The sequence below is a fragment of the Indicator indicator genome, chromosome 4 (genome assembly GCF_027791375.1).
Source record: "Indicator indicator isolate 239-I01 chromosome 4, UM_Iind_1.1, whole genome shotgun sequence".
NCBI classification, from domain to species: domain Eukaryota; kingdom Metazoa; phylum Chordata; class Aves; order Piciformes; family Indicatoridae; genus Indicator; species Indicator indicator.
The window spans coordinates 39,747,224-39,762,887 of record NC_072013.1 but is presented as its reverse complement, the minus strand read 5'-3'; the positions used below and the strand labels follow the sequence as shown (position 1 = coordinate 39,762,887).

The window sequence follows — 15,664 nt, the reverse complement described above, 5'->3', positions numbered from 1 at the left end:
CCTTTCTGGAACAAGGCGTGCACTTCAATGAACTGTTCTGCAGGGCTCTGCTTACCTATTCTTACTCTTGTGCTGCCCCTAAGCAGCACCTCATTTGGAAAGCTGATGAGCATCCCCAACTTCAGCTCTGAACTTCAGGAAAATGAAACCCTAGAATATATTGTGCCATCTTATGTGAAGCTACCAAGTCCCTTAATCCTTCTGTGCCACAAGCAGGAAGACTGGATCTTAGGAGGAAGTTCTTCAGTATGAGGGTGGTGAGACTCTGGAATGGGCTGCCCAGGGAGGTTGTGGAATCCTCCTCCCTAGGGGTGTTCAAGCCCAGGTTGGATGAGGCCTTCAGCAGCAGAGTCTAGCTGAGAGGTGTCCCTGGCCATGGCAGGGAGTTTGCTTTAATAGCCTCCCCGTGGCAGGGAGGTTGGAGTAGAAGATCTGTGAAGTCCCTTCCAACCTAGGCCATTCTGATTCTCCTTCCCACATCCAAAAGAGAGACATCTTAGACTACAGAGAAAGGGCAAGGGCAGAAGAAAACAAAACTGTTAGTGGTGTAGAAAGGCATTTCCAGTCTTGACTCTGAGCAATAAGTAATCCTTGTGTCCATGCTATTCCCTGGGTTTCAGGAAGGTAGCCTCCTTGGCTTCCATTATCCATACAGACAAAAGGTAAGATCTAGGCTGTGAAAGCAAACTCTACCCACAGCACTATCTTCTGCATTTCTGGTTTGAATCAAGGCATTATTTCCATTTCTTTCTTAGCCTCACATCTTTATAAAGAATGAATCCATGCCAGCAGAAAACAAGAAAGATTTATCTGTAGCCAAGCAAATAGCCAAACATTTTGGATAACCTCAGACTGTTCAGATGCATTGCTGAAACACTGCTGACAGCTGAATGTGATACCTGACGTACCGAGCCTTCTCTTCTCCAGGCTGAACAGCCCCAGCTCCCTCAGCCTGTCCTCCTAGCAGGGGTGTAATAATGAGGGCAGCATGTATGAGGTTATCTCCAATTCATTTTCAGCCTACAATCATTTTAAGATTAGTAGACTTCCTAAGTCAGAAAGAGTCCAGCAGAGAGCTGTGAGGATGATGAAGGGACTGGAGCAGGTACCCAGTGAGGAGAAGCTGAGAGCCCTGGGGCTGTTTAGTCTGAGAAGACTGAGAGAGGATTTAATAAATGTTTATCAATATCTGAGAGCTGGGGGTCAAGAGGGAGGGGGGAGGCTCTGCTCAGTTGTACCCTAGGATAGGACAAGAGGAAATGGATAGAAACTATAGCACAGGAGGTTCCACCTCAACATGTGGAGGAATTTCTTCACTGTGAGGGTCCCAGAGCACTGGAACAGGCTGCTCAGAGGGGTTGTGGAGACTCCTTCTCTGGAGACTTTCCAGCCCCATCTGGATGCATTCCTGTGTGACCTGTGCTGGATTCCATAGTCCTGTTCTGGCAGGGGAGGTTGGACTGGATGATCCAGAGATCCCTTCCAACCCCTAACATCCTGTGATCCTGTGAACTTCACTGGTTTAAACACCACAATAGTGTTGTGGGCTTTTATTTTTTTTTTACTTATAAATAAAGGCTTAATATAGAGAGGGATTTGTACAAATGCTGCAGAGGGCTCTAGAAATCTAAGTTCTTTCATTTTTTATTGATTTAGAATCGCAATATTGGTGCCAAAATAATGGCCTGTGGAAACAGTCTCAGGGAAAAAACTTCCTATGTAATTGTAAACCATATTCTGGGATGTTTCCTTAAAAAAATAAGTTAGTCACAGGTGGTTTCTGGATAGACAGATCATATATGCCTCACATATTAAACACCAGATGATCCAACTTTGGCAATGGTTGGATGCCTGATGTCATTGTTTTAAAATGCTTTTATAGTTGTTCTCTGTCAATAAACAAAGTTTCTCAAAATTAATTTTGACATTTTGCTATGACGTTTGTACTTCATGCAGTCTGTTTTCTGACAGGTCCACTCTACACTAAAAGTCACAGTCTCACAGTCTCATAGGATATCAGAGGTTGGAAGGGACCTCAAGAGATCATCAGGTCCAACCCCCCTGCCAGAGCAGCATCACTCAGGGTAGTCTGCACAGGAATACATCCAGGTGGGGTTGGAAAGTCCCCAGAGAAGGAGACTCCACAACCCCCCTGGGCAGCCTGTTCCAGTGCTCTGTCACCCTCACTGGAAAGAAGTTTCTCCTCATGGTGAGCTGAAATCTTCTATGTTCAAGTTTGAACCCATTGTTCCTTGGCTTATCACTGTGCACCCCCCAAAAGAGCCTGGCCCCCTCCACTTGACACCCACCCCTCAGCTATTGAGAGACATTGATCAGATCCCCTCTCAGCCTTCTCTTCTCCAGACTAAACAGCCCCAGGGCTCTCAGTCTCTCTTCACAGGGGAGATGCTCAAGTCCCCTAAGCATCCTCCTGGCTCTGCCTTAGATTCTCTCCAGCAGGTCTCTGTCTCTCTTGAACTGGGGAGCCCCAAACTGGACACAGGATTGCAGCTGTGGTCTCAGCAGGGCAGAGTAGAGAGGTAGAAGAACTTCCCTAGCCCTGCTGGACACACCTTGCTTGATACATCTCAGGATCCCATTGGCTCTCTTGGCTACCAGAGCACATTGTTCCATGGAGAAGTCACTCCATGTAAATGTTCAACAGGAAAATTAAAGAGCCAGTACAAGCTGGCTAAGAGATCAGGAGCCCTTCCAGATCATATGAAAACACAACTTGGTTAAAGTAACCTATGAAGTATAAGGGATAAAGTAACCTATAAATTGATGCTAGATTTCAGTGGCAGGTACTCTGAAAGAAATCTGAAGTTGTAGCTTTGAAACAACCTTAGCAATATACTGCCTGTGTTGTGCATCAAGGATAAAAGGTGTATGTTCTAGATCAGTCTTGGGCCAAACAATTACAGAATTTGTTTCCATTTAAAGATTTGGCCAAGATTTTTATGCAGGACAGCACAAAACATAACCTTTAGATGTCACAGACTGGCTGTTTTGAATAAGGAGGAGTTCTGCTTTTTCTGTCTGGCCTTGGCATTGAGTGATTGAATCCAGTATCTTTGCACTTAAAATATAAATTTCCCATCTTAAATGAGAGAAGGCTACAGCCTTATGGTAGGGTCTAATATATTTTAAGCTGCCTCACAGGCATAAAACACTTTCCTATGCAAACTGAGTCAAGAGGCAACACAACTAAAACAATTTTTCCATGTCTTTGACAGCAGACAAAATTTCTCACTTCTATGTGAGATGTGAAGCGTGGCTGGCAGGGCAAGAGAGGGGATTCTGCCCCTTGGCTCTGCTCTGCTGAGACCCCACCTCAAATACTGCCTCCAGTTCTGGTGTCCCCAGAGTAAGAAGGACACAGAGCTGTTGGAGTCCAGAGGAGGCAACAAGGATGATCCAAGGGCAGCAACACCTCTGGCAATGAGGATAGGCTGAGGGAGCTGGGGTTACTCAGTTTAGAGAAGACTCTGTGGGGACCTTAGAGCTGCCTTCTAATAACTGAAGGGATCCTACAGGAGGGCTGCAGAGGGACTTTTCATCAGGGTGTCTGGAGACAGGACAAAAGTGACAGGTTTGAAGCTGAGGGAGATTAGGTTTAGACTGGATCTGAGGAAGAAGATCTTCAGTACGAGGGTGGTAAGACTCTGGAATGGGCTGCCCAGGGGGGTTGTGGAACCCTCCTCCCTAGGGGTGTTCAAGGCCAGGTTGGATGATCTCTCAGGTCCCTTTCAACCCAAGTCATTCTGTGATTCTATGATGTTCTGCTCAAAGTATGTATACAGTGACTTGCAGGGGAGACAAGAACAGCACAAGAACCTTGGAAACTGATAGAAAAAGTTCAACATTTCTGCTGTAGCATGGGAAGGAAATAAAAGTAACTTTTTTTCAGATTAGAATTTCAGATCATTAGAGCCAAAGGAGGAAATACTGCCACAGATCTTTTCAAATGATTCTCTGATCACTTGAGTGGGTTTTGGTGGGAAAAAAAAAATCTTGAATAATTTTGGCAAGATCCTGAAATGCAATTTATTGTCTCCTCTAGAAAAGCATGGGGAAAAAAGAATCATTTCTGTAAAGCTATCCAAATAAATTAGATGAATTTGTTTTCACCTGATCAAGATGAGCAGGAGGAATGTGCATATTCTGCATATTGTAGCAAGTGATTGGAAATTATTACAGCTGGTGCTACTGCTGTCAAAAGAAGCTAAAGGTTTGTAATGCAAATGTCAGACAGATAGCTTTCTGTTTCATCCCCAGACCAGATGCAAAGTTTCATTGAACAAAGTGTAATAGTGATGGTGAACTTCTCAGAGGCAATCCCTCCTAACGTGTGAGAGCATTACGGGCGCCATGCTGAGAGCACAGGACGTGTTGGAAGCAGGAGGATTAGCTTAAGCTGACATATATACTTAGTAAGATGCTGCTAAGCCTTTAGAAGTCTTTAACATAAATTTGGCTATTTCTTTCTTGTTCTCATTTCTATCTGCGTTAATATAAATGTGTCAGGACGATTTGCTATACCATCCAGTTGACTAGATTATGCTTCAGCAGAGGAAAGCTGAATGCTCAGAAGTTATCCCATTATGATTTCACAAGCCTCCTTCACAGGAGGTATGCAGAATATTTGGGAATATTTATTAGGGAGTAGAAAAGGTCTTGCATTGACCAGAACATCATGTTACATAACCCCTTTTTAATATTATAGGGGAAAAAAATGAAGTGGGAATATAAAAAGGCAGAAGAGAACAGGAACAGAAAGACAGCCTGATAGCACCATTAAAATGAATATATAATTAGTTTTAAATGTGGCTGTAATCTGTAAATGCTTAGAGCTAAAAGGCTCTTAGGACTGATGTATTTAGCAAGTTTCAGTGATACTGCAGTTTAAAAAATATTTCTAATATGGGTCAAGTGTAGTTCAACTGGACTGTGGAAAATCTTACTTGAAACAGGACTGGGTCTTGACCATGAGCCAGCAATGTGCTCTTGTGGCCAAGACAGACAATGCCATCACAGTCTCATTTGAAAAGATCTGTGGCAGTATTTCCTCCTTTGATTCTAATGATTTGAAATTCTGATCCAGAAAAAAAATTACCTTTATTTCCTTCCCATGCTAGAGGAGACAATAAATTGCATTTCAAGATCTTACCAAAATTATGGAAGATTATTTGCTCATGATGGAAGTTTACCCACTATGACTGCAACCACCTCAACCATCTCCCTTGGTTTCTGAGACAGGTTCATTTCTGCTCTTCCATTACAGACAGGTTTCTGATATGCTTCACATGAAAAAGATTTGAGCATCGGTGTCCAGCATCCCCTGCCATGTTATTAATATTATCTTTCCTCAGCAGACAATGCATCTGATGCCAGTTGAAGACTCCAAAAGAACAGACCCACTTGTGGGATCAACAATGTCTAACACCTGGCTGAGATCACAGTCTCACAGTATATTGGAGGTTGGAAGGGACCTCAAGAGATCACCAGGTCCAACCCCCCTGCCAGAGCAGCATCACTCAGGGTAGTCTGCACAGGAATGCATCCAAGTGGGGTTGGAAAGTCTCCAGAGAAGGAGACTCCACAACCCCCCTGGGCAGCCTGTTCCAGGGCTCTGTCACCCTCACTGGAAAGAAGTTTCTCCTCATGGTGAGATGAAATCTTCTCTGTTGAAGTTTGAACCCATTGTTCCTTGGCTTACCACTGTGAACCACCCAAAAGAGCCTGGCCCCCTCCTCCTGACACCCACCCCTCAGATATTGAGAGACATTGATCAGATCCCCTCTCAGTCTTCTCTTCTCCACACTAAACAGCCCCAGGGCTCTCAGTCTCTCTTCACAGGGGAGATGCTCAAGTCCCCTAAGCATCCTCCTGGCTCTCCCTTAGATTCTCTCCAGCAGGTCTCTGTTTCTCTTGAACTGGGGAGCTCAAAACTGGACACAGTACTCCAGGTGTGGTCTCACCAGGGCAGAGCAGAGGGAGAGGAGAACCTCTCTAGTCCTGCTGGCCACACTTTTCTTGCTGCTCCCCAGGATCCCATTGGCTCTCTTGGCCACAAGAGCACATTGTTGTCCCATGCAGAACTTGCTGTCCACCAGCACTCCAAGGTCTTTCTCCATGGAGCTGCTTTCCAGCAGGGCAGCCTCTAACCTGACCTGGTGCCTGATCAAACATGTCACTAAGATCACACACAAATGGCTGGCAACCAGCACCACCTGAGCTCAATGAGTAAACAGCAACTGGAAAGCTTCTCCCTCAATGGCATTTGTGTTCTGGCAGCCAAGATTTTTTTACAAGTCCATGTATTAGCTATGCAGATTTTCAAGTTAAGATCACTACATTTTTGCTTTAGCCTGGGTCCCAGCAAAATGCTGTCCTGTGTTTGAAAGAATGTTTCAGCACCAGAATTAAATTCTGATACTCACCTATACACACTCTGCAACAGGAAGGAACCTTCAGAGGCAGCTGGAATCACCACAGAGACAGCCAAATACTCAAAATACCTTAGGGCAAGCCTACAAAACCAGCTGTGAGCAAATTTTGGCTGTGCTCAGAGCTGACAAGACACTGGTGCTCATTTGGAAGTCAGTACTGTTCCACCTGGTGACTTGCCACATTGAGATTCCTGCATTCTATAAGCAGAACAAGCTTATCTGAGCTTGCCTAAAGATATTATCTATATGTTCTGAAATGATTCAGGCAATGAATCCAACTTCTGGGTAATGTAAAACATGCCTTTTTTTTTTTTTTTTCCCTCCTGAATCTAGATTTACAGAATCACAGAAACATTCAGGTTGGAAAAGACCCTCAGGATCACCAAGGCCAACCCAGAACCCTACTCTACAAGGTTCAGCCCTAAACCATAGCCCCAAGCACCACATCCAAACCACCTTTAAACACATCCAGGCTTGGGGACTCAACCACCTCCCTGGGCAGCACATTCCAAGCCCTGACCACTCTTGCCATGAAAAAAACGTCCAGTCTAAACCTACCCAGGTGCAGCTTGAGGCTGTTTCCACTAATTACTTGTGAGAAGAGACCAGCAGCAGCCTCTCTACAATGTCCTTTCAGGTAGCTGTAGAGAGCAATGAGGTCTCCCCTCAGCCTCATCTTTCCCAAACTAACCATCCCCAGCTCCTTCAGTCTCTCCTCATCAGATTTATTCTCCAGGCCCTTCACAGTTTCCTTGCCCTGCTCTGCGCTGGCTCCAGCACCTCCACATCTCTCCTGTATTGAGGTGCCCAAAAATGGACTCAGTACTCAAGGTGTGTCCTCCCCAGAGGCGACTACAAAGAAGAAGGCTGACAGGTTAATTTTCTGTTATAGATGAAACATCAGGACCACCCTAAGAGGAAAATGAGAATATGATGTGAAAACTGGTCATGAGAATTTAACAGTCTTCAGCACCTTGGGCTTGTATTACAGGCAGGTTAAAATGTCATAGGATTCAAAAGAAAGACCTGAGGAGGCACATGGAGACCAGGGAGGAGATCAAAGACAGCCAACATGGCTTCACTAGGAGCAAATCCTGCCTGATGAACCTAGTAGCCTTCTATGATGGAGTGACTACATCTGTGGACAGTGGATGACCTATGGATGTGATCCATCTGGACTTCCGCCAGGCCTTTGACACAGTCCCCCACAACATCCTACTGACCAAGTTGGAGAGATATGGATTTCATGGGTGGACTTTCCAGTGGATAAGGAATTGGCTGGATGGTTGCATCCAGAGCATGGTGCTCAGTGGCTCGAAGTCCAGATGGAGACTAGTGATAAGTAGTGTCCCTCAGGGGTCCATACTGGGATCTGTACTGTTTAATATCTTATCAGTGACATAGACAGTGGGATGGAGTGCACCATCAGCAAGTTTGCAGATGACACCAAGCTGTGTGGTGGTGTTGATACACCACAGGGACAGGATGGCATCCAGAGGGATCTGGACAAGCTGGAGAGGTGGCCCAGGTGAACCTCCCGAGGTTCAACAAGAGCACCTGGGTCAGAACAATCCTCATTATCAATACCAGCAGGGGGATGAGGTGACAGAAAGCAGCCCTGCAGGAAAGGATTTGGGGCTGCTGGTGGATGAGAAGCTGGATATGAGCAGGCAGTGTGAGCTTGCACACAGAAGGCCAATGGCAGCCTGGGCTGCACCCAAAGCAGTGTGGCCAGCAGATGGAGAGAGAGGATTCTGCCACTTTACTGTGCTCTGGGAGTTTCTGATTTTGAATGAATCACAAGCAGTATATGTAATAGTCTTGCATCAGGTTGAAACTATCAATAAAACACATTTCAGGAACAACTATTTTCAGAAATTATCTTCATATATAGAGGAGATTTCTTCTTCCCTTTACATCTACCTCTAGTTTCTGAACTAGAAGGTATTTTTAAATTCTTCATCAATGAATTAGTGATGGTGGTAAATTTAATGTATTCTTGACATTCTACAGATGTTCAAGAATGGATTTCTTAGCAGTGGGGATAATGATAAAATTGCTCTAATGACAGGAATTATTATGGCAGTGCAGAGATCTGAATACAATCAGAATGAATGTATGACAACCACAACAAATCTTCCTGTGCCATTGGTAGTATAACACTGACTCATAGAATGCTTTGGAAAGGACCTTCAGAGGTCATCCAGTCCAACCCCCCTGCAGTCAGCTGGCACATCTTCCACTAGATCAGGTTGCTCAGAGCCTTGTCAAGCCTCACCTTGAATATCTCCAGAGATGGGGCCTCAGCTACCTCCTTGGGCAACCTGTGCCTGTCTTCCACCACCCTCATGGTGCAGAACTTGTTCCTAACCTCCAATCTAAATTTCCTCTTCTCTCATTCCAAACCATTGACAAAGTGAATCAAATCAATTTTTTATGCACACAATTTATACATTATATTGAGCATTATGTTTAGTAAAGGAAATTGCATTTATCTGGAAGTAAATTATTCTATGGCCTGAGAAACATCAGAAAGAGAGCAGGCAAAATGGTAACGTTCATCCCATGCCAGGAACATGTTTTATCAGGTTTCCTTTTTAGCTCTTTAAACAAGATGTAGTAAAAACAACAACATTCTGTCAGACTATATGTTCACTCCTTGCTTCCTGGATTAAATATGCTTATTCTATGCCACATTTTTATAGCTTTCAATTCTTGTGCTTTAAATCTATTAAACAATGTCAAGTTGAATTCTCTTCAAAAACTGCTGCAGGTTAAGGGGAAAAAAAATGGGACAGTGGAGTATTTGAGGGCTAACATTTATGTCAGCTAATTAATATGGATCAGTTGTGGTCTGCAAGGACTTTTAAAGTGCATGCTTGTTTGAGATAAATATAGACTGAAGATCTGATTTTGTTGCTTACTCAAATTGATAACAAAGCTCTTCCTGATTTCAATAGCAGTATGGTCTACCAGTTTTGTAGGTCTGACAGATGAAATAAGCTTTTGTGCTTTTGCATGTTCTTAGCTGTCTCAAATTGAGCATAGCCCAGAATACAGATGTACAACATAAGAAGTTAATTATAGCTGAAACATTATTTTGTTCTGTATTCTCTTGGTAAGGGAATGAGATCTGGAAAAAATCAACATTGACGAAAAAGCAGGAAATTTGTTTGGTTAGCAAGTTCTGTTTAAATAAAATAGCATAGAGTAGGGTAGGGTTATTGGTTGGATACTGAGGGTCTTTTTGTCTTTTCCAACCTGAATGTTTCTGTGCTTCTGTGAAAATGGTAAGAAATCAGCCTAGGTTCAAAACCAGACACCCTCAGATCTAGAGGATGCATTTCCTTGTTCTAAAACATTAATATTTCATTGTCTCATTTGAATGGAGTCCTAAATCCTTGCAAAAGTGAGCTATCAAATGGACAGCTGCTCAAAGACTTCAGTGCATGGGATTTCTTCTCCTTCTGCTTGACCCTGAGTTCTCAGCCACTTCTCTTTCATGGAATTGCAGAACAACTCAGATTGGAGCAAGACTCTCTGCTCCAACCTTCTGCTCAAAGTCAGGTGAGCTGCAAGGTCAGCACAAGTTCTGCTTGGACTTCAAAATGTGCAAGAATAAAGCATTTCCATCTGAGAAGCATATTTGGTAACCAGGAAAGCAACAAACATATCTTAATCATAGAATGGTCTGGGTTGGAAGGGACCTCCAAAGGTCATCCAGTCAAACTCCCTCTGCAGTCAGCAGGGATATCCTCCACTAGATCAGGTTGCCCAGAGCCCCATTGAGCCTGACCTTGTATATCTCCAGGGATGGGGCCTCAACCACCTCCCTGGGAAATCAGTTCCTGTGTTTCCCCACCCTGATGGCAGAGAACTTGCTCCTAACGTCCAATCTAAATCTCCTCTTCTCTAGCCGTTGCTCCTCATCCTGGCACTACAGGCCAGAATCATTTAGGATGGAAAAATCCTTTAAGATCATCAAGTCCAATTGTTAACCCAGCATGGCCAAGTCCACCACTAAGCCATGTCCCTCAGCACCACATCTACATGTCTCTTAAACACCTCCTGTGGTGGTGAATCAAAAACTTCCTTGGGAAGCCTGTTCCAATGCTTGACAACCCTTTGTGGTACAGAAATGTTACCTAATACCCAATCTGAAACTCCTCTGGTGCAACATCAGGCTGTTTCCTCTTGTGCTACCACTTCACAGGGTCACAGGATGTTAGTGGTTGGAAGGGACCTCTGAAGATCATCAAGTCCAACCCCTCTGCCAGAGCAGGACCATAGAATCTAGCACAGGTTGTCTGGAAACTTATATTTCTATGCAATTATTTTTTGTAGAGTATTTTTTTACTGTCCTTTCTAGGAGGGATAGAGTCTGGCTTTATACTACTTAGTCATCTTTGAGGGGGTCTAACCACAATTTTGATGCTGCTTGACATTATGGATCAACGTTCAACTCCACCTTTTTGCTGTTCTAGGACCCTTCATCAGCTTTATTGCCTTTCTTCAGACATGCTGCAGCACCTCAATCTCTTTCTTGTAGTGAGGGGCCCAAAACTGAAGCTAGAATTTGAGGTGTGGCCTGACCAGTGCTGAGTACAGGGGGACGGTCACTTCCCTTGTCCTGCTTGCCACATTGTTCCTAATACAGGCCAGGATGCTGTTGGCCTTCTTGGACACCTATCTTTGAAAGGCACTTCTAAAATGCCTTCTTCCAATGAAACCTTATGAAGAAGCAAACAAAAATTACCTTACACTTAGTATTCACAGTATTCACCATATTGTCTTACCTGTCTGTAGTGCTTCAGCATCAAAGACACCCTCCTTGAAGAAAGCTCTAAGAGACAAGGGACTTGCACCGCAGTCTCCCGAAAGTTTCTCAACAGCTTGTCGAAAGACAGCAACTAAGTCATGAAGAATTCCATCTAAATCAGGCTGAGAAGTGGAGGGTGAAATTAAGCTGAGTTGTACAGAGACTGCTGCACAAGATGCAGAACTGGACTCCACGGACTCACACTCGATTTGGAAGGCCCCTGACAACACCTTTGTGGCATAGTGCTTTCTTTGGAGAGGCTGATCGGCTGCTGCGATGACGTGCCATTCAATGGCAGCAGCTCTGGGGAGCTGAGGGACTACCACCACAGCAAGCAGTCCAGCTGCAGCTACGTCCTGGCACAGCTCTGAATCAGCAGCCTGAAAGACAAACAAATCATTCTGCATGTTACAGGCCTGGTAGGAATTAATGTTGCTCATATTTAACTTAAATACTCTAAAGAAATATGTGCAGTGCAGGTATCTCATGGAGACTTTTTCCTCTAGATCTTCCTTCTTCACAGTATTCCTCTGGAATATTGTGTACAGTTCTGGGCCTCTCAGTTCAAGAAGGGCCACAGGGAACCGCTTGAGTCCAGTGCAGAGCCACAAAAATGATGAAGGGAATGGAACATCTTCCTTATGAGGAGAGAAATTAGTAGAGCCTTCATAGGAATATAGTCAACAAAAGAACAACCAAGCAGTCTGCATGATTTTAACTGAAGCCATTATTAGCACTTGGATACATATCTATGCATTCAAAAAATTAGATGATTGCATAACAGTCTAAATAGTATCCATGAATTTAATTTGCAAGCTATAAAGCATGAAAATAGGAGTGGGGAGCAATTGTTGTGTGAATGTTGGTGTAGATGGATACAGGTACAAGCAAATCCTTAGCTGGTACAAGTCAGCACTGCTCTGATTTCCATGAACTGGAAGGATGACCATGAGCCAGCAATGTGCTCTTGTGGCCAAGAAAGCCAATGGCATCCTAGGGTGGATTAGAAGGGGTCTGCTGAGTAGGTCCAGAGAGGTTCTCCTCCCCCTCTACTCTGTCCTGGTGAGGACACATCTGGAACATTGCGTCCAGCGCTGGGCCTCTCAGTTGAAGAAGGACCTCAGGGGATTGCTTGAGAGAGGCCAGCACAGAGCCATAAAAATGATTAAGAAGTGGAACATCTTCCTTATAGGGAGAGCCTGAGAGAGCTGAGGGCTCCTGAGCTTGGAGAGGAGGACACTAAGAGGTGACCTCATTTGTGTATATAAAAATGTAAAGGGTGAGTCCCAAAAGGATGGAGCTGGGTGATGCCCAAAGACAGCACAAGGGGCAATGGGTGGAAGTTTATGCATAGGAAGTTCCATGGAAACATGAGGAAATTTTTTTTCCCTGTGAGGGTGAGGCTGTCCAGGGGGGTTATGGAGTCTCCCTTTCTGGAGTTATTCAAAACCTGCCTGGATGTGTCCCTGTGTGACCTAGTATAGGTGCTCCTGCTCTGGTATAAGTGATCCTGCTCTGGCAAGGGGGTTGGACTGGATGAGCTTTCGAGGTCCCTTCGAGGTCCCTAACACTCTGTGATTCTGTGACACCATGATTCTTATGGAAAAGTCCCCTTGAGCAATTACAAATTTGTCTGACAGTTTAAATCTGCTCTCAAACTACCACTTTGCCTACACCCTTTTGAAAAATGCTGATCATCATTTCTTTTGCACTCATTCTGCAATAAAAAGAAATAGTCTTTTTGCATACAGTAACCTTTGTTCATACCAATGGTCTTTTTAAAAGCTGAAGTACTAAAGACAATGAATACTGCATCCAATTCTGGGCTCCCCAGTTCAAGACAGACAAGGAACTACTTGACAGAGTCCAGCAGAGAGCCACGAAGACGATTAGGGGACTGGAACATCTACCTTATGAGGAAAGCCTGAGAGAGCTGGGGCTGTTTAGCCTGGAGAAGACCAATGTATGAATCTACACTCATTTACCAGCTCTCTGAACTCAGGGGTGTCTCCTGGAACAACTATTCAAACAGTCAAACAGTTGAAAATCTTTTTCTGCCTAGCAGACTATTTTTATTCTCAACTTTGGTCATTTTTCATGGTGAGACAACACATTAAGCATTTTTAATATTTCAAAATCACAGAATCAACCTCCAACATCATCAAGTCCAACTAACCACCCAACCCTAACAAATCAAACACACCATGGCACTAAGTGCCTCATCCAGTCTCCTCCTAAACACCTCCAGGGACGTTGACCCCACCACCTCCCTGGGCAGCACATTCCCATGGCCAATCTCTCTTTCTTTGAAGAACTTCTTTCTATATCAAGCCTAAACTTCTCCTGGCACAGCTTGAGACTGTGTCCTCTTGCACTGGTGCTGGTTGCCTGGGAGAAGAGACCAACCCCCACCTGGCTACAACCTCCCTTCAGGTAGTTGTAGACAGCAATGAGGTCTCCCCTGAGCCTCCTCTTCTCCAGGCTAAACACCCCCAGCTCCCTCAGCCTCTCCTCACAGGGCTGTGCTCCAGACCCCTCCCCAGCTTTGTTGCCCTTCTCTGGACACATTCCAGCATCTCAACATCTTTCTTGAATGGAGGGGCCCAGAACTGGACACAGCACTCAAGGTGTGGTCTAACCAGTGCTGAGTCCAGGGCAGAATGACTTCCCTGCTCCCGCTGGACACACTATTCCTGATGCAGGCCAGGACTTACATTAGTGACTTGCATCATATTCTTTGCGTGCATGGATTCTAACTTCTTTTTTTTGTGTGTGTGCCAGTCTGCTTATACCCCAGTATATATCCTGGGAATACTGTCCATTGCTCTGACCTCTGAAAGAAAAAAGTCCTGAGAAGGCAAAGCTGTCATTTTGCCTGCAGGCCAGGTAATTCCCAGTCCCTTCAATTCACCAGCTCCATTTTCATCCACTCACTCTCAACTTTGAGAGGAAGAAATAATGACAGGTTGCAGGCACTTTATTGCAAAATTCACTGCCAAACTTATTGACAAGCAGTTTGGCACTGAATGTCTTTGCTGCCTTGACCCTCCTGAGCTGTTTACGTGTAAAATGCACTCACGACTATATTAACGACAGCCAAGTCTAATTCTATCCCAAACACACAGCAATTGCTTTAGCATTTCTGGGTGTGATATGGGAACAAAAATAGGGATAATTTGTCTCAAATTGCAGTCACTTCAGTCATAATAAAATCTCACTGAACACTGTTTGCTTTCAGTACTTTCATTAGGCTAGCCAGGGCTGTTATTAAGGCACCACCACATAAATGTTATATTAGCACTTAACAGGAGGAGCCACGGCATTCTCCTCTAGGAGATGAATTCTAACCTTGTCAATATAATTCTGCTCTGAGTGCTGTAAAACAGTTTGAAAAGATGAAACACTGGAGATTTGCACTGAAGAGGGAAAAAGAAGGAAAAAAAAAAAAAAGGCATGTTCATTCAGGCTTAAAGGCCACTTTGCTGGCCCAAGGTGCTGAGGTACTGTTCAGAGGAAAAAAAAAAAAGTCTAAGGAAGCTCTCTCAGGTCACATCAAGCACTAAGACAAACTTTTCTACTTCCCTGTACTTGTCTGAGGTTGTTAAATCAATTACTCACTATTTCTGCTTGCCTTCAGCTGCCATTTAGAATACGAGGAACTACATGAAAATTAAGGCCAGGAGAAAGTACATTTCCAAATCTAACAAATGAGAATCATTCTGTGTGAAAGACTATTTCAGGATGCACCTGTGCAGGACCATAGCACTCATAACCTTTAACTTCAGAGCTTGCACAAAGCACAAGTGATGGAGCTGCTGGGGACTAATAATCTTTCCCCAGCTGCTACAGAAGCTTACAGAAATGCTTCTAACAATGACCTCTTCTGGCTTCTTTAGAATAAACTGCTGACATTTTGTGTTGTACATGGATGCTGCATTTATTCATTACCTTTCAGAAGCTTACAACTGTCTTAAACAGCTGAGTATCTTTGTGATAGCCTGTCGAGTAAATGAGAATGAATAGATAAGGTCTTGCTAAGAAATTCTACTCAGATGATGCTGGAACAATGTAAGTTAAGCATTTGGAGTGCAAGAAGAAGAGGAATATGTTATGATTAAGTTGTTTTTCACAATTGATTCTGCTCTCTCATCAATGAGATTCAGAATGTCTGGCAGACAGCTGTGGCACTATGAAGCAAATTTAAGAGTCCTTTCCTAAGAACACTGTTGTAGACTCTTCTATAAAGGAGCACATCATCTGGCCTATTGCATCCAGCTCTGGAGCCCTCAGTACAGGAAGGACTGAATGTTAGGAACAAGTTCTTCCCCATGAGGGTGGTGGAACACTGGAACAGGTTGCCCAGGGAGGTGGTTGAGGCTCCATCCCTGGAGAT

The 15,664-nt window shown here is 44.2% G+C and overlaps 1 protein-coding gene across 3 annotated transcripts in view; it reads right to left on the bottom strand.

Moving 5' to 3' along the window:
• Positions 1-15,664, bottom strand: part of DPH6 (diphthamine biosynthesis 6) — a 191,581-nt gene that overhangs the window by 26,103 nt on the left and 149,814 nt on the right. For all 3 annotated transcript variants that reach the window (XM_054400524.1, XM_054400525.1, XM_054400523.1), the window contains one exon: positions 11,249-11,651. In XM_054400524.1, the coding sequence (XP_054256499.1) occupies positions 11,249-11,651 (403 nt within the window). The remainder of the gene's footprint in view (positions 1-11,248; positions 11,652-15,664) is intronic.